The sequence below is a fragment of the Acomys minous genome (assembly GCF_964271855.1).
Source record: "Acomys minous genome assembly, chromosome: 10".
Lineage (NCBI taxonomy): Eukaryota > Metazoa > Chordata > Mammalia > Rodentia > Muridae > Acomys > Acomys minous.
This window is the reverse complement of record NC_140491.1, coordinates 64,649,892-64,672,982: the sequence shown is the minus strand read 5'-3', so window position 1 is coordinate 64,672,982 and position 23,091 is coordinate 64,649,892. Positions and strand designations below refer to the sequence as shown.

General features: G+C 45.4%; 1 protein-coding gene across 6 annotated transcripts; it reads left to right on the top strand.

The window, feature by feature from the left end:
- The first annotated feature begins 1,865 nt into the window (after window positions 1-1,865).
- Window positions 1,866-9,791, top strand: IL1F10 (interleukin 1 family member 10). 6 transcript variants are annotated; one of them, XM_084799856.1, is made up of 5 exons: window positions 1,866-1,937; window positions 6,872-6,931; window positions 8,341-8,426; window positions 8,723-8,850; window positions 9,116-9,791. In XM_084799856.1, exons 2-5 carry the CDS (start codon window positions 6,900-6,902, stop codon window positions 9,326-9,328), a joined length of 459 nt encoding a protein of 152 aa, XP_084655982.1. In that variant the 5' UTR covers window positions 1,866-1,937; window positions 6,872-6,899; the 3' UTR covers window positions 9,329-9,791. The 6 variants fall into 6 exon arrangements, with proteins under 6 accessions (XP_084655982.1, XP_084655981.1, XP_084655979.1 ...); XM_084799855.1 differs by lacking the exon at window positions 1,866-1,937 and adding an exon at window positions 6,118-6,265 and having other exon boundaries at window positions 8,783-8,850; XM_084799853.1 differs by lacking the exon at window positions 1,866-1,937 and adding an exon at window positions 6,118-6,265.
- The last annotated feature ends 13,300 nt before the right edge of the window (window positions 9,792-23,091 follow it).

Here is a 23,091-nt window from a genome sequence, read left to right as displayed (position 1 = left end):
TGAAAGTTTCCAAAGGTCTGGAGAAAGAAGAATACATTTGCTTTTTATATATATATAATTCCAGAAAACACCAACAGGACCAGTGGGTATAAATTATCTGGAGGACATTTTTGCCTGAATGACCCCGCCAAAATCTTAGCCAGAAAGATCATGAACACCATTTGTGCTTCTCACAGGGGCTATAAAGTCCCCAACCTTGGATTTGCTGGGGAATCCTAACCAACTGTGTCTTGAGATGCCGTAGCATAGATGTAGCTACTCGGAGGGAGATTCTGATGTCATTTCTAAAGGGTTTCTCTGATGCTATTATCTCTCACATGCCCTTGGCTTACAGCTAAGTGTGACTTTTTAAATAGTCTTTTTTTTTTTAATGTGGCTTGGCTCCTAAGATAAACTCTAAAGTTCCTTAGCAACGAAGGTGGTACAGGACGTATCTTTAATGCAGCAGTATAAATACTTGGTACACAATGACACCTCACACTTTGGTACTTCCAGCAGAAGGGTACAAACTTGTGGCCAACAATAAAAAATAAATATTGGCAATAAAAAGCAAAAATTGGGTAGCCCAAATCAAGCTCTGAAAATACTTTTAGGTGGTGTCAAGTCTTTAAAAACCTGAAACATTTTATCTCCCCAGAACAACACATGAAAATTAATGACTGCGAAACACAATTCAAGGATAAAATGAAATTTTTATACAAGAAATAAGGATTTTGTTTCTCCAAAATGCTTAAGATGGTGGAAAATATTAATTGGATTCTAATAAAAAAAAAGGGAAACATCAATGTTCTACAATAGCTTTCATTACCTTGTACAAAATAAATCTCTCTTGGCATATGTGTCACTGGAAAATTGTTAGTTTAAAACAACAACAATAGCAACAGCAACAAAAAGGCAAAAATTGGGTTGTGTCCAGCTTTTCTCATTTCTTATTCTGTGGTCATCAGGATCTTGGACTGACACCCCCATCACTTCCTCATCAAGTCCGTTGTGGAAATTTACAAATGACCCAAAAGCAGAGACTTATAATAAGGCAGTTAATCTCCAGAGAACTGGAGAATTCTGTCCAATTCTTTACCCCTAGTGATGGATGAATAAAGGATGGATAGGGAGTTGATATACAGATGGGTCGACAAATACATATATGGTTAGGTTAGTAGAAACTTAACTGAACAGATGAGTGAATGGATGGGAAATGGATGGACAGATGGACAGAATTATTCATGTCAAGTAGAGAACTGAGTCTACCGGCCCTGCGCTGTTCACTTTCTCATGCTCCCTAGTAGTCCAGGGTTCATGGCTCCTGGACAGCTCAATACAAATCTAAGGCCAGTCTCTTCTCCCGCCAAGTTTCCTTAGATACTCTGTCTCAGCAAGTTCGTATCAACTAGTTAAATCTGAAAATCAAAGTGTTCCTTATCTTCCCAAAGAGAGACACGCTCTTCATGATTCCCCTGCCTCCTTCTGGCTCTCTGGATGCATCCTGCTTCCATCAGCAGTAAGGATGCATCCGGCTTCCATCAGCAGCAGTCTTCCTATTCTTGGGCCGTCAGACCTCTCCAAGTCTCAGACAGAACCTCATGCATCATCAAAGATGTTTGACCCCAGCATTGTTTATCTAGCTGCAGAGCCACTAATAACACAGTCAATGACAGTAGCTACCGAGACAGCAGGTCAATGTCAGGCCTCTGCCAAGGCTTGATGAGTTATTGTCTCCAATTCCCACAAACACTCATTAAGCTCCCCACCTCCTTATTATTTGTACTTGGCTGAAGAGATTATGAAATCTCTGGGCTCTTCTTCCCTGATCCAGAGCCAATTACAGATTGCTGTAGACCTGACCCACCCTGACCAGACATTATAAACACAGTGCTGATGCCCTGAAGAAATCAGTTGGAGACTCCAGGCATCGGAGGCCCAGGCACGAGAATCAACAGGTCAGTGGTGGCAGATAGTCTCTCTCTCTCTGTGCCTCTCTTATTCGCACACATTAATGTCTCCGAAATGCCCAGGATCTCTAGGGAGCAAGGAACGCCTTTTATGGAATGTGATGTGATCTTCTGTAAGTCTAGGAACCCTTGGTAGAATTTAAGGCAAGGAATAGATTGGTCAAAGCAATGTTATTACATATTTGGAACCACAGAGTTTTGAAAAAATAACCTAGGCCAGTGGTGGTATTCAAACAGTGTTTTGTTTGTGACACATGGAAGTCCCTTGGAGATATTCTGTGACTCACTTCAGTAGATAGTAGGAATGCTGCCTACTAGTGTCTCCAGCACCCCTTTCTCTGCCATATACCCAACTGATTTCTCTGAGAAAACTGATTGTGAAACTTAAAACAGTTCAAAAATAATAACAATCTTGTCCAACCTCTAATTCCAGTGGGTAATAGATTGGGGGGCCCAGGGTCAGGAAAAAAATCAAGGTGAATTGGTAGCCAAGTTACTTCTAGAATCCAGCCTTTCAGTCAAAGCCAGATCCATGTGTTTCTGTGTTCTGATAGGTCCCGTGTCTGGCAGGTGTGTGGTCAGACAGAGTTTCGGATGACCTATATACACTATGATCCATGGGTCACGCTATGATCCATCCTATCAACGTTATAAGGCAAACGACTGTCTTAATGCACACTCATAAATAATATAGCAAACATTTACTAGGATCTCAGAGTAGCGTTACCATGGTAAAGGGGAAAGTTTTGTTGCTAGAGTGAAAGGGAGAAAGAGCCTTGGCGACCACACTATCTAATATGGTGAGCCTGAGGACTGGCCACGAGGGGACACAAGCCTGTGTTTTCAAGCTCCCGTTCTCAGCTGTTATGTCTCTGAACAGACACGATATGGAGCCCATGTGTGATGAAGTCCATGTCCAGAGATCTTAATTGGAGTGGCATGAACGGTGACATGAGTTCTGAAGAGGGGGGATTTTGAGCAGAAGCCAAAGGCAACGCTGAGGACACCCTTGGAGATGATAAGAGTCCTTGAGAGAGAAATGAGATGCTACTGCACCAACAAACTAGGGCCAGATGGCGTCAAAATAAGCGGCCATCATGGTTTCTAGAACTGGGCAGGAATGTGGTCAAAGATGTACTTGAAAATTAAACTCCAAGTGCTTTCCGTAGGTTGGGTTGGGTTGGGTTGAAGGTCCAGCAAGTAGGAGTGCTAACATGTTTACAACGGTGACTAAAAACAAAACACAAAGTTGTATTTCAAAGGAATAATCTCTGAAAAGAAGGGAGTACACTTTCTGTGCTTCTTAGGGTTTGACATTTCACCGATGAGAGGACTATTATGAAAGTGAGAGAAGTAGAACTGAGAAAGATGGTGGACTGGGGGGAGAGGTTAACTTGACCTTATACATATTTGATACGCGTGATGACGGGACACCCAAAGAGGAGGGTGTACTTTGGACTGTTGAAGTTCAGCCTGGGTCTGGGAGGCCAAAGAGGTCATGGCAGCTGTAGGAAGTGCTGGACTGCACGTCCACAGCATGTGAAATAGCAGGTGCTTAAGACATTTTCTCAGAACTCTCAGCCTTAGGGATGACCCAGATGGGAAATGTGAAGAAATCAACCAGAGTCGACAAATCCAAGGAGGTAGTGAGAAATAGAAAAATAAAATTCGAAAGCTTTTGGTTTGGGCTCCATGGAAGTTGGTGTCGCTCTTGAGGACGACAGGCTCCACACAGACAACGTGCAAGACAATGAGAGAGTGATGGAGAGCCCCAGCATTATCTGTTGGTGGCACTTGATCCCGAGCAGTCTGAGTCAGCTGGGTTCTATAGCCAGGAAGAGAGAAAGAAAAGAGGGACACGGGCCCTAACTGGATGAATGGTTTTTTCAGGGTTAACAAGGAAGGGGTAACATTGAGAACCCAGCAAGTGGAACTCTGGGAAGATCATCAGGCCCCCAGGCTGCCTGTGTAACCGCAAACTAACACAAGTGGGCAACTTCTTCCTCTTCTGTCACAGTCTAGCTAGAGCCTAGGCAGAGAGAGCCTATATGGGAGTCTACAGGAAACTGGAAGTTGGGACCGTGCTGAGATGGGAGAGTTCTAGAGCCCCGAGGATCCAACTTGACTAGATCAACACTGAATTTCTGTTGCCTGTCTGAGCTGACACTGATGAGAGTTGAGTCATCAGCTTGGATGTGCAGTTTCACACATCTGTCTACCTCACTGGCCCCTCTTGGACCTCAGTCCAACTTCCTGGATGCTCGTATTTCTTCTGCCACAGCCAAAGGAGCCCAGTGGTCTGGCTCAGAGGGAACGCCATCAAACTGGCGTACCTGGAGGCTGTGTTGTTATTAGTCTACCTGGGCCAGAAGAATTCCCCGTTCTTTTATACTTGAAATCTGGTCTAAGGACCAGCAACATTATCAAGTTCATGTTTGAAACACAATCTCGGGCTTCACCCGAGACCTAGAGGACAAGATTCATTATTTGCACAAGAATTCAGGATCTAGAATTATGCCTTTAGCGATGGTGTCAACGGGTCATGCCATGCAAGCATGAGGATCTGAGTTTGAATCCCAGAACGTACACAAAGCCAGACACAGTAGAGGCGGAGCACATCTATAAACACAGTGGTCCTATGGCAAGATGGGGGGTGAATCAGGAGACTCTCCAACAGTTAGGGGCTAGCTAGCCTGGCACGCACGGAAGTAAATAAGAGACCCTGTCTTTTTTTGTTGATGCTGTTATACTTTTTATATTTTTATTGATAGTATATAATAGTATCTTTTCTCTCTTTTTTCTTTTCTTTTTTTATTAATTAATTTATTCAGATTATAACTCAATTGTTATCCCATCACTTGTATCCTCCTGTTCCTCCCTCCCTCCCACACCCACGCTATTCCCCTCCCCTAGGTCCATGGCAGAGGAGGACCTCCTCCCCCACTTTACGGGCACAGGCTATCAAATCTCATCTTGGTGGCCTGCCTATTCTTTCTTTGAGTGCCACCAGGGCTCCCCACCAAGGGGAGGTCGCTGTCTTAAACAAGATCAAAGGCAGGGACCAATACCTGAGGTTGTCCCAGGACTTTCATGTGTACACCATGGCATGTGTACTCACACACACACACACACACACACACACACACACACACACACACACACACACACATGCATACATACGAAGCCCAGAGAATGAGGACAGTTAACCTGACATACAAGTTCCCAAACCTGGCTCATTATTTGAATTATTTCAAGCACTCTTGAATATGGACAGGGGAGAAAATTACCAAGGGGTTCAGAAGAGAGGGCACACTTTAGAGCCTGTGACTTGAACTGAATGCTTCATGTTTTTAAAGAATGATGCTTACATTACAAAGTAAATGAAGTTTACCACAGGAAAGCTGGTCATTAATGACCCTGCCAGCCACAAATGAGTACTATAACGCACCAGCAAGCTTTGTTCCTGTGCGTGTCTCTATACAGCTATAGATTCAACTGGGGTTACAATTCAACATCATTTATACTTATAGTTTTCACTTCAAATATTTGAAGTTTTACGCAAAAAAAAAATGGCATCTTTGTTGGGCATATACCTCTCACTTTCTGGATCTGTCATTCCCTTTCAGCCAATTGCCTGTTCCTGGACATCGAGAACATTTCCAACTTTTAAATTTTATAAAAATAACTAATTGAGCTATTTTATAACTAAACATTTGGGTAATCCAGTACCTCTCCATGGAACAGGGGCAGCAACACGTGCAGGCACGGGGTTAGACTAGATGCCCGTGTGGGGCTCCTAACACTGGCATTCATGCGGACTCTTCCCTCTCATCAGTGCCCTGTCATCCCTCACTCTCAACACATCTTCCCAGGGTGACAGAACCATGTAACCAGTAATAAAAGTCACTTGGTCTGCAGCCCTGTTTCTCATAATACCAGACTACAGATCTCAGCGCCAACAAAGCGGTCTGAATTCCTGCCATCAGCACCAGCCTCCCTCAGCATCACTTCATCCATCTCCAAGTCCCATTTCTCTCTTCCCACGTTCTGCTCTTTCTCTGCTTTCTTACATAAGTATTTCTTTTTTTCTTCCCCCCCCGCCCCCCCCCTTCTTGCTTGGCAAGAATCAGCACTGCTCAGGAAGTCTCAGCCCCAGTCTTCCCTGCACTGACTTTTATGAGCTGTTCTTCCTGCTTTGATCTGTTCTGGGTTTCTTGTGTGCTATTCTGGGTTCTTCTGGGTGATGGGTTCAGGGAGGCCACTCCTCCAGGAAGGAACGCAGGCCTGCGAAGCTCTGGGACTTGGCATTTATGCAGGTCAGGCTCTTCGTTGTGTTCACTTTCAAACGCACGCGTCTCTGTATCTCTATCCAATTCCGGTTTTTATCTATTAGAGAGAGGCGGGAGAGGAGGAGGGAGAGGGGGAGAGGAATGATTGGACAGACTTCCACAAGTCTCAGCAACTCTGTTCCCCGGAATGATGCTTCCTAACCTTCAAGCCCTGCCTGTTCCCCCTGGCTAAGCGCTCTTCCCTATGCGCTGCGAGGTGAGGAGGGCAGAGCGGGCGAACTTCAGGCCAGGTTGGAAAATGAGACTGGATCTTCCCCCCCCCAAGAATATCCCCAACCTGTGGAGCACCCACCCCTCAGTCTGGGGAGTGAGCTGGTAGGCTGTTTGGGTGAATCTGTTCTCTAGAGCCTAACAACAAGCTTCAGCACACAAGGATCACACCTGGGCTGGCGAAACTCTGAGGGCCTGGAATGCCTTCAGAAAGTGGGGTGCGCTGGGGAGACCTTGATGGGTGGTTCTGTAACGCCTAGGGGGTGGGGAACAGCTTGTGGCCGGGTAATTACGAGCCCCAGCTTGTCTTCCCCCAAATATACTCCTCTGCTTTTCTGAAAGCCTTTTTCTTCTTTTCCTCAGTAAAGACCAGACACTCCCAACGGCAGGAATGTGCTCTCTTCCCATGACAAGATACTACATGTAAGTAATCTTGGTGATTTCTCTATAAACGGGCCTGAGGACCACGTGAAAAGGGAAAAGGCTGGATCAAAGGAATGAAGCTCCCTCTGGCCACAAAAATCTCAAGCATTGAAAAATTACTCTTCATCTTTCTCAGAAACAATAGACCTCTTTCCTAGCGGCAGACTAAAGATTTGGGAATTGAAGCTCCAAGAAGTTGTATAATTTTCCTGATGTCACACAACTACCCAAATGAGACTCCGTGGTCTCTGAGCCAAAGTATCTCATTCTTAGAAAGCTCAAATAATCTTGAGTCCCAATGGTGGCACCTTTATGGTGACCTTAACTGCTACCTGGATCAGGAAAAAAAAAAAAAAGGAAAAGAAAAGGAAAAAGTCTCACTATATAGGCCTGTGTAGCCTGGAACTCGCTATGTACATTTGTGTGACCTCAGTCTCATCTAGCTCCCTGTAATCCCAAATTCTGGGATTAAAGTACCACCACGCCTGCATCCTTGACTATAACTTAGTGGTGTCTAATAGGATGCTGCCAACAGATGACACGTTAAGTCTCAGTTCCCAATGTCTGAGAAGAGCACCAGGTGGCAAGATCCTTGCAGACCTCTGTTCTCACTGCGGACGTGAGTCTGCCTTGGAAACAACAGATGAGCTGGCTTTAGACAGCCATTACTAGCTGTTGCAGAGACAGCACAGGCTCTGGGAGGTGGTGGCATTGGTCCAGACATTCTGCTCTCAAGGGTATTGGGAGCTCCCTGGGCACAGAGAGCAACTGATGGGCATCTCTGAAACCAGCCAGGCAACTAGGCTAATAACAGGCATGGTCCTATTATTCTGCGTGCGTGACAGTTTCTCGCCAGCTTACCCTTGCCGGCATTGTCATTAGACCCCAGGCATCCCAGACGACTAATCAGGCCTGTTCTAGTTCTGGGCTGACCTCCTATATTTGGTCCAACAAGAGTGCACATCACCATGGCCAGAGTCTAGTGACCTAGACTTCTTCTTTCAGGTTTCTTATTTGTGAATTTTCTTCTACAGAATGTTTTTGTTTATATATATGAAATATATATATATATATATGAAATATATGTAAAGCAAATCACACTTATTATATACTCAGTACCTTCATTGGTGAGTGTTGCCTTTTTTTTTTATTAAAGCAGGCCCAGAAGGTCTGGGATAGGGCTCACTGTGTGCCCAGGATACCTGAGCCCCAAAGCAATACTCAGCCAGCCCCCATGAGAAGGCCCTGCCTACTGTCACTCCCGGAGCCTCTGACAACCATGAGCCTAGGACACAGACCTGCTCTTGCTTTGGGGTGCCTCAGTATGGTGGTCCAGAGAGGCAGTATGGGGGCTGAAACACAGTGATCCCTAGAGGCCGCAGACCCTTGACCTTACCCTCCCATTTCAGAATCAAAGATGCACATCAAAAGGCTTTGTACTCACGGAACGGGCAGCTCCTGGTGGGAGACCCTGACTCAGACAACTGTAGTGCAGGTGAGTTTCCTCATGAGGAGCTCGCCTCCTGGACTTGCCCTATTTCCGCCTGTCACAAGCCTTTGACTCTTTTCTTCTCTCGTGTCTCTAGAGACATGAGAATATTGTCCTTGTGGTAATGGGAAATGGTAGGAGGCACTTTCAGCCTGTCCTGGTGAATTCTACTTACCCTTCAGACTCCATGCAGAAGCAGGGGTGCCCAGGCCCAGTTGCTTCTTGACCAGCCTAATCTTGCTAAAAAGCCTGCCGACTGGGGTCCCCTCACTGCCTGAATTGCATTCTGTCTTACCTCCCAGAGAAGATCTGTATCCTTCCTAACCGAGGCCTGGACCGATCCCAAGTTCCCATCTTCCTAGGGATCCAGGGAGGAAGTTGCTGCCTGGCATGTGTGAACACAGGAGAGGGGCCTTCCCTGCAGCTGGAGGTGAGAAACCCCTCTTCATTATGGGGACACCACAGAGTCAGCCTTGGCCCCAGGATGCAGTTGGCATCTTTGCACCCACATGTCTCCTCTCTTGTACCCCATCTCTCTTTGCCTCCAGCAAGGGGCCTCCTGCCTTTGGGGAATCTACAGAAGAAACATCCCTGACTAACTCTTCCTTGTTGAGTCCTTCTTTGGCCAAGGGCCTGAGACATGAAGGCTTGGATCCCACACACCCATCTCATAGCTGGCTGCCTTTCCCCCACAGGATGTGAGCATTGAGGACTTGTACAAGGGAGGCGAACAAACCACCCGTTTCACCTTTTTCCAGAGAAACCTGGGCTCTGCCTTCAGGCTCGAGGCTGCTGCCTACCCCGGCTGGTTCCTCTGCGGCCCAGCTGAGCCCCAGCAGCCAGTGCAACTCACTCAAGAGAGCGAGCCCTCCGCCCGTACTGAGTTCTACTTTGAGCAGACTCGGTAAGGAGGCATGAAGCTGAGGTCCAGCCGAGTGCCCCCCAAACTGAGCCCAGCTTGCTCCCAGTCTGCGGAAGGGCAGAACAGCAATGGTCCGCAAAAGATGTCTCTGTCTTAATCCCCAGAATCCGTGACTCTGTTACATTAAATGGCAAAAGGGAGTCTTCCTCCGTGGTCTAGTTGAGCCCACTGAAATCATATGAGGCCTCATGAGAGGGAAGGAGTCAGAGAGTGAGTGAGGTAAATGTCGCCACTAAATCTGAGGATGAAGATGAGGGACCGTGATCTCATGACTGAGCGTGGTTTCTAGAAACTAGAAACAGCGAGAGCCTCTCCTGACACTGGTTTTGGATTTTTTTTTTTTTCTGGCCTGCAGAATTATAAAATAATGCCCTTCCCTTGTTTTAAGCCACTGAGCTTGTGATCACTTGTTGGAGCCGCCATAATAAAACCTGTGCTTTACATGCAACTCAAGGGGTGTGGGTACCCTGGTGACTTCTTGGAAAGCTACCCACAGATTCTCCCGGATGCTGAGTCCAGGGTCTGGTGGAGTCCCTGAGTTGGGGGAGGGGGCGGTTCCACAACCCAGAATCTTAGGATCAACTCTTCCGAGAGCTTTTAGTTGCGCCCCTTCCCTGAGAGCCCCAGCAATTTTTCATTTCATAGAAAATCTGTCTGTGCACGGTGGAGGAAGAGGGGACTGAGGGCACTCTGCTGTGTCACCAGTGTCTAGAGCAGAGCTGGAACACAGAAGAGAGTGAGGGCCTTGACTGAGAAGACGAACAAAGTTCTGGTTAGATACTCAGGACACGACAGAGGCAGAGCCACAGCCCAAGGTGGACTGGTGAGGCGAGCTGCCCAGGGCCGCGCAAAGGGACGGCTGAGCCTGAACTCAAAGGAAAGGGAGATTTCCTGGCAGAGAACATGGGGTCAAGCATTCGAGGGAGAATTGAAGGTCCGGGAAGGTATGATTGAGGAGAGAGCTACAGGCGTGTCTGGGGTGTGGTGTGTCATCCATGTGGCTGCAACCCAAAGCTTGTGGTTAAGGAGTTGCTGAAAATTAAAACAGGGAAATGGGTGGGGTCCAATTGTGAGTGACTTGCAAAGAAGTTCAGGCCGTGTCTGGGAGGCTCAGAGGAGTCATCTGGGTATTCCAAGCAGGGCCCCTATGATCATGGCTGGACTGACCTAGATGCTACCAGAGCCCACATTCACCCCAGCGTCCCTACTCACAGCTGATACCTTCGAGGCCAAGGTCTGAGCTCCATCTTCTCACAGTGGCATATCTCCTTTGCTTATGAGTTAGGTGATGAACATACACACATAAGCTTAGACATGTTAGAGTCCATGTTAGTGATTCCCAAATCTCGCAGCACCAAACTACAAGTTGTTTGGGGGCTTTACCAAGGATGAGAGTGGGAGGAAGAGTCTTAGAAAGTGTTCAGGAAACAAGAGGAGGAAAAAAATTGATTGCTCAAAGTGGAAAGTCCCAACTTAAATGTTAGTCAGTGGTTTCTAGTTGTTTGAGTCTCTAATTAGCTCTAGTTGGCAGTTTCTGGTTAGTTAATCTAAGTTTCATTTTCTTAGACTATGACCATTCTCTGAGCTACATGTTAGTTTGATGAAGTAGGAACTCAAGACTCAGAATAGCCTCCCACTTCATTATTTTAATAATGATCACTCATATTTGTTGGCCTTCTCTTGCAATCTGTTCCCATGGGACACCCCGACACATCAGGCCTCCTCACACCAAAAGAATCACATTCGCTGCATAGACAAAATATTTTTCCGGTATCTGGTATTTGCTAAGTCTCCATTAGTTCTAGGGATAGGACACAAAGACCAAGAAGGTGTGTGACCTGCCCATCAGGGACACATAATATAGAGGAAGGAGACCTGACATTCTAAAGCAGATCCCCTTGTTCCAGTTGGGCAGGACTGGAGGTGAGGGCTTAGCTTAGTGGTAGGTCACTTGCCTGGCCTGTCCAGTGCTAGGGGGAAAAATGCATTCTGGGGGCGATGAGATGGCTTTGATGGAAAAGGCATTCATTTGCTAACAAGCCTAATGATCCGAGTTCCCCTTTCTGAAACCCATATGGTGGGAGGCAAGAACCAACTGGCAGAAGCTGTCTTCTGACCTCTACATGTGGGCCGCGGCACACCCCTACACCCACCCCAACACACCAAAGCAAATAAGTAAATAAATTAGAAAAATCAAGGGAACCTTATATTCTGCAGAGCCCCAGTAGAAATGGTGGCAGGTTGTGATGCCACTTGGGGTTTGGAAATCAAAGATGGAAGAAGCTGCTGCTGACAGGAGCAGCTCGGGGACTGTGGGGGATGCTTTTCTGTCCTAGCCCAAGACTTAAATTCTGTCTCCTCCCTAAAAAAGCACGCCGTATTCTCAACCATGCCACAGATGCTGTAATTATGTAGATGTGTGGGAGAGGCACAGTTTAGATCTTATTCACTATTCTACATATCAGAATGGTAGGTGTGGGGACAGGGTGAGCAACTAGTACTCAATGTGAAGACCTCTTAGGTAGCACCCAGGAACGTTGGCGGGTGGGCAAGGAAATGCATGTGGCCATGTGGTGTGGTATGCAGTGTGTGTGTGTGTGTGTGTGTGTGTGTGTGTGTGTGTGTGTGTACAGACACATGCAAGAGGCACACAAGACTGCCCTGGTATGCATGCTGTTTATTCTTGCTATAGGATTTGAGTACACTGAGTGGGCTTTGCTTCCAGAGGATCTACTTTACCCTAGAACAACTTTACCCTAAAGGGCAGTATGCTCAGTGTCTCCTAATACCTGCATGTCCTAAATTATTCAAAACAAGATTAAAATTCCACACTGACTGACATTCCTCTTTGGGCCAGATTTTTATCTCAAGATACCAACTTGGGCACATCACCATAGACCCAATGAACAACAGCACAAAGCATCATACACAGCCCCACCCCAGACACATGGCATCTGTTAGTTCAAGTGAAAGAAATCCAGGTCTAGGGAAAAAATAAAAAACAAGTAAAAGGGTATAAAACTTTAATGGGCATCGTGTTTTTCTGAGTCAGCAAAAAATCTAAATGCTGATGAATTGGCAAGTATGTTACTTGACTGAATTTTAGGTTGAATTTCACGTTTATATAACTAAACAGTTTACTATGACTCTCTCTGGACAAAGAGTCTGCCTCCTAGAGAAAGTCCAGTCTCTTCTCTACCTACCAAGGTGCAGACTACAGGCAAGTCTTACTGAAATTTATATTCTAAGATGGGGAACTTGCAATGCACCATTTGGACAGAAGGTGGCAACAGAATTCAACTTTGCTTTTTGAGGCTGAGAGCCCTGGTGCACAATTTCACCAAATTTAATCTGAACACTTCAAAGCTGTGTGCCAGCCTCTGCGCCCCATCTCTGCCTTGCTTCCAAACAGGAAGTGTAGGTCTGTGTCTTTGAAGAAGCTCTGCATGACTGTTTCTACCATTAAGAAATTCTGCTGTTCTCTAGAAGCCTGGAGCTGTGTGTGTGTATGAGTGTGTGTGTGTTTGTCTGTGTGTCTGTGTGTCTGTGTGTCTGTGTGTCTGTGTCTGTGTCTGTGTGCTTGTGTGTATCTGTGTCTGTGTGTGTGTGTGTGTGTGTGTGTGTGTGTGTGTGTCTGTCTGTCTGTCTGTGTGTGTGTGTGTCTGGGTGTCTGGGAGTGTGTCTGTGTGCCTGTGTGTGTCTATGTGTGTCTGTGTCTATGTATGTGTGTATCTGTGTGTGTGTGTGTGTGTGTGATATTAAAATATACATTCATGCTTAGTGTCTATTTTCGGGCACAGATGTCCTTGTACAACACGTGCTGTTTTTCCTGGTGACTTACATGTTGCAGCCGTTCTTCTACACACTCATCCCTTCCAACTGTCTTGGGACACTCTTGCCCGGGCTCTGATCATAGAACTGGGGTGACAAAGAAGGCTAGGGACCTTGACTTCCAACAAAGGCTCTTCTACTTTGGAACATGTAGACAGACGTTTGTCATAGCCAAAGTACAAGGACTAATACTGCCCACACCAGCTCGTCCATGCAGAAGACTGCAGGCTCACGCGTCTCCTGGCTATGTATGTTCCAGGCGTGTAGTAGAGACTCTTACACTGAAGGCCCGTGGGGAGGGGATATCTATGGCCCTTCTTGCATGCTCTCTTCTGATCCAACAATAGTGGCTATCTCACTGTTCTCCAATGACACTGGATGCTATGCTGCTACAGGTACGTATCTCAGTGCAGAGGGCCGTCCTAAGATTTCTAAGCTTTTATGACATGGAATGGAAAATTGGACTAGGGACACACAGAGGGGTAGGAAAAGAAGTAGTTTATTAAGGAAACATGTCCCTGACTATGGAAGTGGGCTGGAAACCTGGAACAGGGCCAATACTCAGAAGCACCTGCCCACAGCACCCTAATCCTTACGTGGCATTTAACAGCACCCAGTTTCCCCCACACTCAGAAAATTCAAAGGAATTTTAACACGTTCAGTTTCGTTCCATGTAGTCCAGGTAGGAGAGATTCCCAGACTTCGGCTGCCGACTGGCTTCTGTGACACCTTACCTTGATGCCTCTCCGTTTCCTGCTCTCCTGACCCAGCTCCACCCCTGAAAGCTGTGTGTAGCCAAAGTTTGCTACTTTGTGGCTTCCTTTTTCTCTCTTCTGTCCTTCTTCCCCCTTACTTACCCACTAACACTAGATTGGAGAGGAAAACAGAGGAGAAAGGGGTGAAGTTATCATTAACTACTTCCTGCTGATTATGGGGCATGGGGTTTCTTGAGGTGAGTTTGATCTTTGCCATCAGGACATCTAATTTCCTCTCCTTTCTTTGCGCATGAGTACTTGACAAACAGCAACCAACAGCATCCAACAACCAACCAGCCAACAACAACAACCCCGCCCCCTCTCAGGACCCTAGCATTTATAGATCCCCTGCAAAGTCCCCAGAATTCCAAACATCACACACTCGCAGAAACTATCTGCAGCTGGCAAAACCACACACCTGCTAGAGCACGAAGCAAATCATAGACAGTTGCTTTAAAGCAGCCACACGTTCCACACCTAGGATTTAAAAAAACGTATTCTAATATTTCTGTGTTTAAAAAAAAAAACAAAAACAAAAACAAAATTCTCACTACAGCTGTAACCCCAGGAGACTTTTTGAATGATGAAAATCAGTCTTCTGCAATCTCTTCAGTGCTGATGAGGGACACAGTCTCTACCTAAGAGAGCATCCATATAACTCTCTCACACTTCATCTCTTGACTGGGGAGGAGGGTTTGGACCACCTGTAGTAAAAGTTGTCAGGATTCTCTGCATCATAGAGAATTAGTTTGAAACTATCATCTCCTGGAAGACACAAATTTTACAAGATTGGTGGTATAAGGCCTCAGTAAAAGTTACATAGTTATGCCAATTGGTTTCCCCAGAAAGGACAAGATCAGGGTAAGCTATGGCCAGGCGTGTTCTCAAAGAGCTATCTTTGGTTAGGTTATTCCTGGTGCGGGGGGGGGGGGGGATGCTTTCTTCAGCTATTAATAAAAATACACTGATGATTAATAATATGAAAAAATCCAAAACTACAGTTTATAAAAGGAATCTAATGGTAGAATAGATCAAAAAGAAGATAGAATAAGATTGTAACAATGAGTTCCAATGGTATCAATACATAAATAAAGCTGAAACACAAAGAAGTTTATAGCTACTGGTTTATTTTTTTTAATCACATTTAATAAGTTAAGATATCCTTTTTCTTTGAAGAGAATCTTTAAGTCTTTTAGCCTTTTCACTGTAAAGTGTTCATGAGGCTGTGGAGACACAAAGGGGTAAAGAAGTCAGAGAGTAACTATTAGTTTAGTATGAATACAGTGAGTCTTTATTTACCCGGAGGAAGTGTCAGTGAACATCAGAAGACATATTTTTGACAAGAATTATCTGTCAGAATTTCTTTAGTTACTATAGTTTATAAGCATCCTAGATATTCATTTGCTGCAAATTTTATGTGGTGAAGTAAGCATCTAAGAGTTTTGACACTCCCAACGAAGTGAGTCGCCCTACTGCTAGGCACCATTATTGTACCACGTGTGGGGCAATTTCCAAGGCTGGGACTGACACAGCAGCTCCTTTGGCTTTGGGGCAAAGCCCTGATATTAGGAAAGAAATCACATTGGGGTGCCCTTATTAGGGAATCATGAGTGGCATTGATCTTTGAGGGGAGCTCAGCCTCCTTTCAGACAATAGGACATCGCCCTTTGCAGGTGGAAAGATGCTTCCTGGTTCCCAGGACCCTGCTTCCCCGCAGCTGTGGCAAGGATTGGCCCTGTGCAATTTCTCCCCAGCTCAGGGCTTCCTTAAGGTAGCAAGTGTCTATCTGTCAGTGGAAAGATCTTAATCCCTGGGGCAAAGCTAGCACTTGAGCCTGTAACTTGCTTCTTCTGGGCCTTGACTGTCTTTATTTCTGTTGTTGGAAACGCCAAATGCCAAATGTATTTATTTCAGATATATTTTCTTTTTTATTGTCTGTCTGTCTGTCTGTCTGTCTGCCTGCCTGCCTGCCTGCCTGCCTGCCTCCCTGCCTGCCTGCCTGTCTGTCTGCCTGCCTGCCTGCCTCCCTGCCTGCCTGCCTGCCTGTCTGTCTGTCTGCCTGCCTGCCTGCCTGTCTGCCTGTCTGTCTGCCTGCTTGCCTGTCTGCCTGCCTGCCTGCCTGCCTGCCTGCCTCCCTGCCTGCCTGCCTCCCTGCCTCCCTGCCTGCCTGCCTCCCTGCCTCCCTGCCTGCCTGCCTGCTTGCCTGTCTGTCTGCCTGCCTGCCTGTCTGTCTGCCTGCCTCCCTGCCTCCCTGCCTGCCTGCCTGCTTGCCTGTCTGTCTGCCTGCCTGCCTGTCTGTCTGCCTGCCTGTCTGCCTCTCTGCCTCCCTGCCTGCCTGTCTGCCAGCCTGCCTGCCTGCCTGCCTGTCTGCCAGCCTGCCTGTCTGGTCTATGGCCATCTTTAATTTGACAGGTGCCTGCAGAGGCCAGAAGAGGGCATCAGCTTCCCTAGAGCCGGAATTCTCAGCAGTGTGAACTGCCCATTGTGGATCACGGAAGTGAACTCGGTTTCTCTGCAAGAGCAGTATGCATTTCTAGCCTCTTAATCATCTCTCCAGCACCCCCCCAAACACATGCTAAAGTTAACTTGGATTATCTGGGTCTTATTGCCTCTCTGTGTAATGTTCTCCCAAGCAACAGGGGCTTCTTCACGCTGCTCGAAGACACAGGACTGAGGCAACGATCAACCATGTAACATCTTGACTTAGACTGCTCGGTTACATACACTTTTGTCCTCTGCTCTGAATTTTTACTTACACTGTGAATTAAAAGATTAGAAGAAAGTTGGGGTAACATGTAGAGAAAGTATATACACATTAGGTGTGCATAAAGATAAATGTTAAGGGCTGGAGAGATGGCTCAGTGGTTAAGAGCACTGCCTGCTCTTCCCGAGGACCCAGGTTCAATTCCCAGCAACCACATGGCAGCTCACAACTGCCTGTAACTCCAAAGACCTGACACCCCCACACCAATGCATATAAATTTTATTAAATTTAAAAAATATCTTTAAAAAAAGATAAGTGTTAAAAAAATAAACTTTCTATGTATGAGTCTCACTTAGATATATCATCTGATTTTTAAGTTAGAATGTAGATTTGATTGTTTAATGTCAAGTCTGGACTTGCAAAGACATAGCTCTTAATGTAAAGTAAATGGCTTTATATCTCAAAGGCATTGAGCCTAACCTGATCAATTACAAGATTCTAAGAAGGCTGAGCCTATACCAACAGCTTGTGGTCTTCTTCTTAATGTTTTCATTACATCTATTTACTTTATATTCATATGTGTGTATGTACATTAATATGTGCCACTGTCTGTCTGTGTGTGTGTGTGTCTGTGTGTCTCTGTGTGTGTGTGTGTCTATCTGTCCATCCGTCTATGTGTGTGTGTGTCTGTGTGTAGGTCAGAGGACAACGTGTGAGATTTGGCCACGTGTGTGTGTGTGTGTCTGTCTGTCTGTCTGTCTGTCTGTCTGTCTATCAATCTGTGTGTGTGTGACCTCTTGAATAGGTCAGAGGACAACGTGTGAGACTTGGCCATGGTCTGTGTGTGTGTGTGTGTGTAGGTCAGAGGACAATATGTGAGAGACTTGGTTCTCTCCTTCCACAGTGTGGAGCCTAGGAATCAAACTCAGGTTGTCAAACTGGCAGCAGGTGCCTTCACCTGCTGAGCGGCCTCACTGGTCCCAACAGCTTGGTTTTAAGTGACATGCCTGATTTTTAATTTTCAATTGGACAAGAACTTTGCAAGCCGATTTGTTTAGTTTTGTTCTTTTTTCCTCTTTTTAAATGTATACATTTATATTGTTGCACATGAATAAAATAAACTACCTACAGCAGGAAGAACCACGAGACAATCAGGAGTTATATAAATGTTACATTCACAGTGATTTGGCTATTTGTATTTGGCAAACTTGAAGTAAACATCTTTCCTATCTTTTTGGGTCTAAATTTCTGAATGAAGATCAACATCTATCATATCTCATCTCTATTAACTTGAAACATCTATCTTAATCTAAAAACATCTTCACCCCTAACTTACTAAGCTTAATTTTAAGCCTAAACTATCTGGTCTTCAACCCCATCGGAAATTTGAGAAAGAATAAAACTTAAATACCTGAGAGAACAAGAAGTGAAAGTTAGTAGCTTCCAAAATGAAAAAAAAAAAAAAAAGACTGAGACAGTTTACTGCCCAACACTCTCTATAACGCTGGAGCATCAAAGAACCTCCTTATGGAGATGGCTTCAAATGTGGCAAACAAGCCACTGGGGAAAATGTCCTCCTTTCTGCCACAGACAGAATTCTGCCTAAAAATGGGCAAGTTTGGATGCAGGCTGAGTCGACCGCCAAACTCTGACAAGACAGTTTCTTGCCTCGCAAATATGTCTGTCAGATATATTGGGCTAGAAGGTAGTTTTGTTCTTTTTCAAAGAACACAGTAGGTAGGCAATAGTTTTTATATCTAAATGTCACAAAAGTAAATAAAATTTTATTTTAAAATATGAGATATTATTTATTAATGTTTCTTTAAAGATGTAGTAATTTTCATTTTTATTGAATATAGAGTAAATTTAGTTAGATTCTGAATTTTATTATTGTGATGATATCACTTGAATTTTGATCATGGAAAGGAAAATTGACATAAATATCTTAGATGAATATGTAAAAATAACCATTATCTTACATATATTAGAGTCTTCATTTAAAAATCTTATGTTTATCACTTACATATTAAGAATATTCCTGAAACAGAAATCCATAGGAACTAGTCTAATAGGAGGATTTTAATGTAAGTCATTTCGATTAACATATTTTATGTCTTGTTGCTGCTGCTGCTGCTGTTGTTGTTGTTGTTGTTGTTACTCTTGACTATTATCCTTAAACATTTTTTCCAGAACCTGGCTTGAAAGGAAATTCTTATCAAAATTTATATGCAATGCTAAATTTCTTTCTTCTGGATGTGCTCTGTAGACCAGGCTAGCCTCGAACTCACAAAGATCCGCCTGCCTCTGCTTCCTGAGTGCTGGGATTAAAGGTGCGACCACCCAGCCAATGTTAAATTTCATAGTTTAACAACTCCATTGAATGTTGTTTTTATAAATAACATTTTAAAGTTTTATTAAACATATAACAGATTCAAAAATACCACTTCGGTAGACTAGAGAAGTACTGAAGTTTATAAGACAGCATGTATTCAGAAGGCCTCTTAAGATAGGCCCAAAACACCACACACACACACACACACACACATACACACACACACCTTTTTTAAAAAATTTGGCATGCCAAAATATTTTAAAGTCTGCAATAAAAACTAAATTTTTGTTCTCTTTTGTTTTATAAAAACTAATTTTAAAAAATTAAATGGCCATGTGCTTTGTTACTCGGTTATTTCAGGGAATCCTGGGAGCAGACTGGTCTTTGTCCCACATTGTCTTAACAATGTCATGAATACATGTCATGAATACATAGGACACAATTACAGTAACAAAGTGAAAGGTTTTTATCTTGTCTCTTTGGAGGAAAGGAGGTTGGGTTGGGGACTCTGCCAAAGCTTTCCTGTGTGCAAGACTGTTTCCCTGGGCGCCTCTACTTGTGCAAGATGTCCCCGATGGCAGCTGGTCCTTCCCTTTTCTTGGAGCAGGGCCAATCCCCTGGATCCTTACATGCTAGCCATGGCCTTGGGACTGGGGCATGTTTGGTACTTCCATGAGCCTGGTGGCCTGAGTCTTCACATTTGAAGCTGACCTGGCTTCTGTCCTTGGAGGCTTTATAGGAGGGATCAACTGATAATCGGGCCTGGCAAATGGCGCCTCCAAGGTCAGGCACAATCATCTGGACGCCTGTCTCTGTTTCTTTTTGCCTGGCCTCAATCTCAGTCGTTGAAGACAGAGAAGTCAGTGTTTACTTAACACCTGAGTCTGTGTATTCAGAGGTTCTATCTGTGGTGTCTGAAGCTGTCTGTCTACAGCCGTCAGGGGCTGGCAGGCTAATAATACAGTGACCCAGAAGAACTTTCCCTTTGAGGCCTGAGGGGCCCAGGTTGGGGGATTTCCTTAATGCTCCAATTAGTCTGTTGGCAATGGGGCAAGTTTCACTGCCTTGAGTGACCTCGCTAATCTTGTCACAGTTAGTATGTTTCTCGATATAGTTTTTCATTCCTGCACTAAGACTTTTGTCACCCTCTTCTGTCTCTGGGACATTTTAACCCCAAGTAATAGGTTTCTGATGGAGAACAGGCACACTGGACAGCCACTAAGACTTTGAGCAAATTATTAATGTGCGTGCAGTTTTTAAGAGTCTTTCTCCCAGACCCTCTGTTTTCCCTAAGGGAATAGCAAGTAGTTAGGACAAAGCCTGGGCAATAGACTTAGTCTCCCTAGGCCAGGGGCAGGAGTGGGTCTCTGGAAAATTATCTTGGGTGGAAGATACAAAGAAGAGCTGCATCTGAGTCTGAACCAGAGCCCTGTGGGAGTCTGTGTTTCCTGTCATTCCAGTGTGCCCTCAGGGAGCTGAAGGGAAGAAGGAAACTAGGAAAGAAGAAAGGAAGTGAGTCAATTCTAGTGACACAGAAAGCCTCAGGTTCAGCATGGGGCTTGTGTTCCTGTGATGGTATGGAGCTCAAGTCGCTGTGTGAACATCGTTATTTTATCAGCACCACTGAGGCCACCCCGTGTGGGGCCACCATCTTGGTGGCGCTTGTGATGGCCAGGCATGTAACTGTCGTCCTACTTGATTGACCACATGGCTACCTGAGACCAGTGGTCAGCTCTGTGTATGCGTGAGCCCAAATTATCAAGCCTGAGTCCCAGGGGGGCATCATGGGGTTCTGTTCATCTCCAGGCTGGGTCAGAGTCAATGTGGCTCTTGGGGGTAGGGGAGGGGCTCCCAGTTTAAACATGGATCCTTTTGGGCAGCTGTTTCTCAGTCTCATGTGTGAAATTGTCAGCTGCTGGCCAATCCACATATTTCTTTGCCTGACATAAGCTCGGCCAGCATCCCGAAAGGTCTGTTGGGAAGATCACCCAGTAGGCTCCCAGCTCTGGGGCTTCATTAGGCAAAGAAAAAAAAATGGCAGGGAGAAGGAAGGTTTGAATCTGGTGCCCCAGGAGCAGTGCAGAGATTCAAAAGCCCAGCCCGTGAGTGTCCTGTTCCTTCCAAGGCCATTTCTGTTGCTTTTGTCTTTTTCCTATTCAGATATCTCTGGGCTCTTCTTGGCACATCCTGTTTTATAACATGGTGTTGGGAGGAGTTTCCAGTCTTCCTCTGCCAATCTTGAGTCTTCTCTGCCCCCTCCCCCATCCCCCTGCCTTGATGCTACCCCAGGGCTTTTACATCAGTCTTCCATTTGGAAGAATTCATTACTCCCTGATTACAGTCATGACTCACTTCTTTGGTGAAGGCCACTCTTGTTACTTCACTTAAAATTATAAGGGCCTCAGCGCTGAAATCTCCACACTTCCAAACCACCTACATTATGGTAACAAATCACTGCTCATTACATTCCGACACATTCTGTTTTTGTTTTTGTTTTTGTTTTTTCATTATCCACCTTTTCCCCACAATACAGACCCACCAGGCAGAGGCTTGAGTCTGCTTTGTTTACATATCACTTGCATGTGCAAGTGTTTACGACATGTGTCGGGGACATTTTTGAACAAATAAGCACACAGGAGATTCCGGAGAACACTTGACTAGTCAAGGCGCCGGTCCCAGGAGAATCAAAAAGACTCCAACTATGGGGTCTGGCTCTAGAGAGAACTGAACTATGGTTCCTGTTCCAAATCATTAAAAGGACTGTGTCAACAGGTAGGAGTGATGGAGAAAGAGACTAGTCTCCAGAAAGATGGGTACAGAACGTGGTCTGGCCATCCAGGTCTGTCTAAAAAAATTGCTGAGCGCCCCAACTCAATTAACTATTGTTGCGTAACAGAACAACCCAGAACCTCTCAAGTTAATATGGCAGTTTATCACTAATCCCTACCTGTGGGCTGTATTGCACGCTCACATTCATCTGGAGTTTAAAAGTCCAAGATGGTTTCAACCATATGATTAACAGTTGGTGTGGTCGGTTTTTGAGGGCCATGGGTCCCCCTTGGGTGTCCTTAGACCCCCCCAATAGGCTGAAGTGTGACCATTGACTCACTCATGTGACCATCTGAGTGCTGCTTTTCTAAGGGAGAAGGTGGTTGTTATGGCTCCAGAGCTCACATAGCCAGGCCTGCCACATCCTATTGTTTAAGCAAGCCACAAGGTTAGCTCAAGAGGAATGGGTGGGGAAACAAATTCTACCCCCTGAAGGGAAGAGCTGCAAGGAATGTGTTGTCAGAGTCCCTGTGAGCAAACGGGAGAGGAGAGGGCTAAGCCTAGACCATCCGTGACACTACACTCCCGAGCACCATGATAGATAGCGTCTGTACCAGAAACTCTGCCATGGGATGTGCAGCAGGAAACCCTTTGTCTTTCTCATGAGCAAAGGCATGAGTCAGTCTCACACAAGCCAAATCCCAATCAGACTACATGACGCAGAGCGTGTGTGTTTCTGTGACCAAAAGGGATAATTAAATAGGAAGTTGACAATCAAAACATAACTGCCCTCTCTAGAGCCATGTGCCACACTTATGACCCAAGATGGTATGCTCCGCTCAGCTTATTAGTCACAGACCATCATGGAAACTCATCTTCATCTTGAGAAGCTGCGCATTGGTCATGACTTCCCCCACACGCTTCCTCAAGAGCGGCAAACAAGATGACCTGATAGAGAAATTCAAGGAAATGTGATTCTCAGGATTCACGTTCCTTCCCAACATGACAGGCAGGGAAACCAAGGATTTGGGGCAAACCAAGGCTGGCTAGTATGGGAACAGGAATACGGACTTTCAGTGATGGTTCAAGGCTGTCTGCCTCCTTTCCTGTTTGGAGGTCAGGCACTTCTCCTTACTGTAATTTTCTTGTCACAGCTTGTAGGCCATTATAGACAGCCCTCCCCAAGGCTAGCCAATCATGTCACTAAGGGTACAAATGATCTCGCACTGAAAAGATCGTAACAAAGAACCATGGATGCACCAGGGCTTATCCGCATGCAGGAGGTACAGCCTTCTCCTTTGTCAACACTTTTGTTATGTGGTACTGGAGGGTAAGTTCCAGAGGTACGGGCTTTGACA

Coding starts and splice junctions, on each gene's coding strand:
- IL1F10 (XM_084799853.1), top strand. CDS start 6,126: ATGAGCTGTTCTTCCTGCTTTGATCTGTTCTGGGTTTCTTGTGTGCTA. Junction 6,266..6,871: donor GGGACTTGGCATTTATGCAG/GTCAGGCTCTTC, acceptor TCTTTTCCTCAG/TAAAGACCAGACACTCCCAA. Junction 8,427..8,722: donor CTCAGACAACTGTAGTGCAG/GTGAGTTTCCTC, acceptor CTTACCTCCCAG/AGAAGATCTGTATCCTTCCT.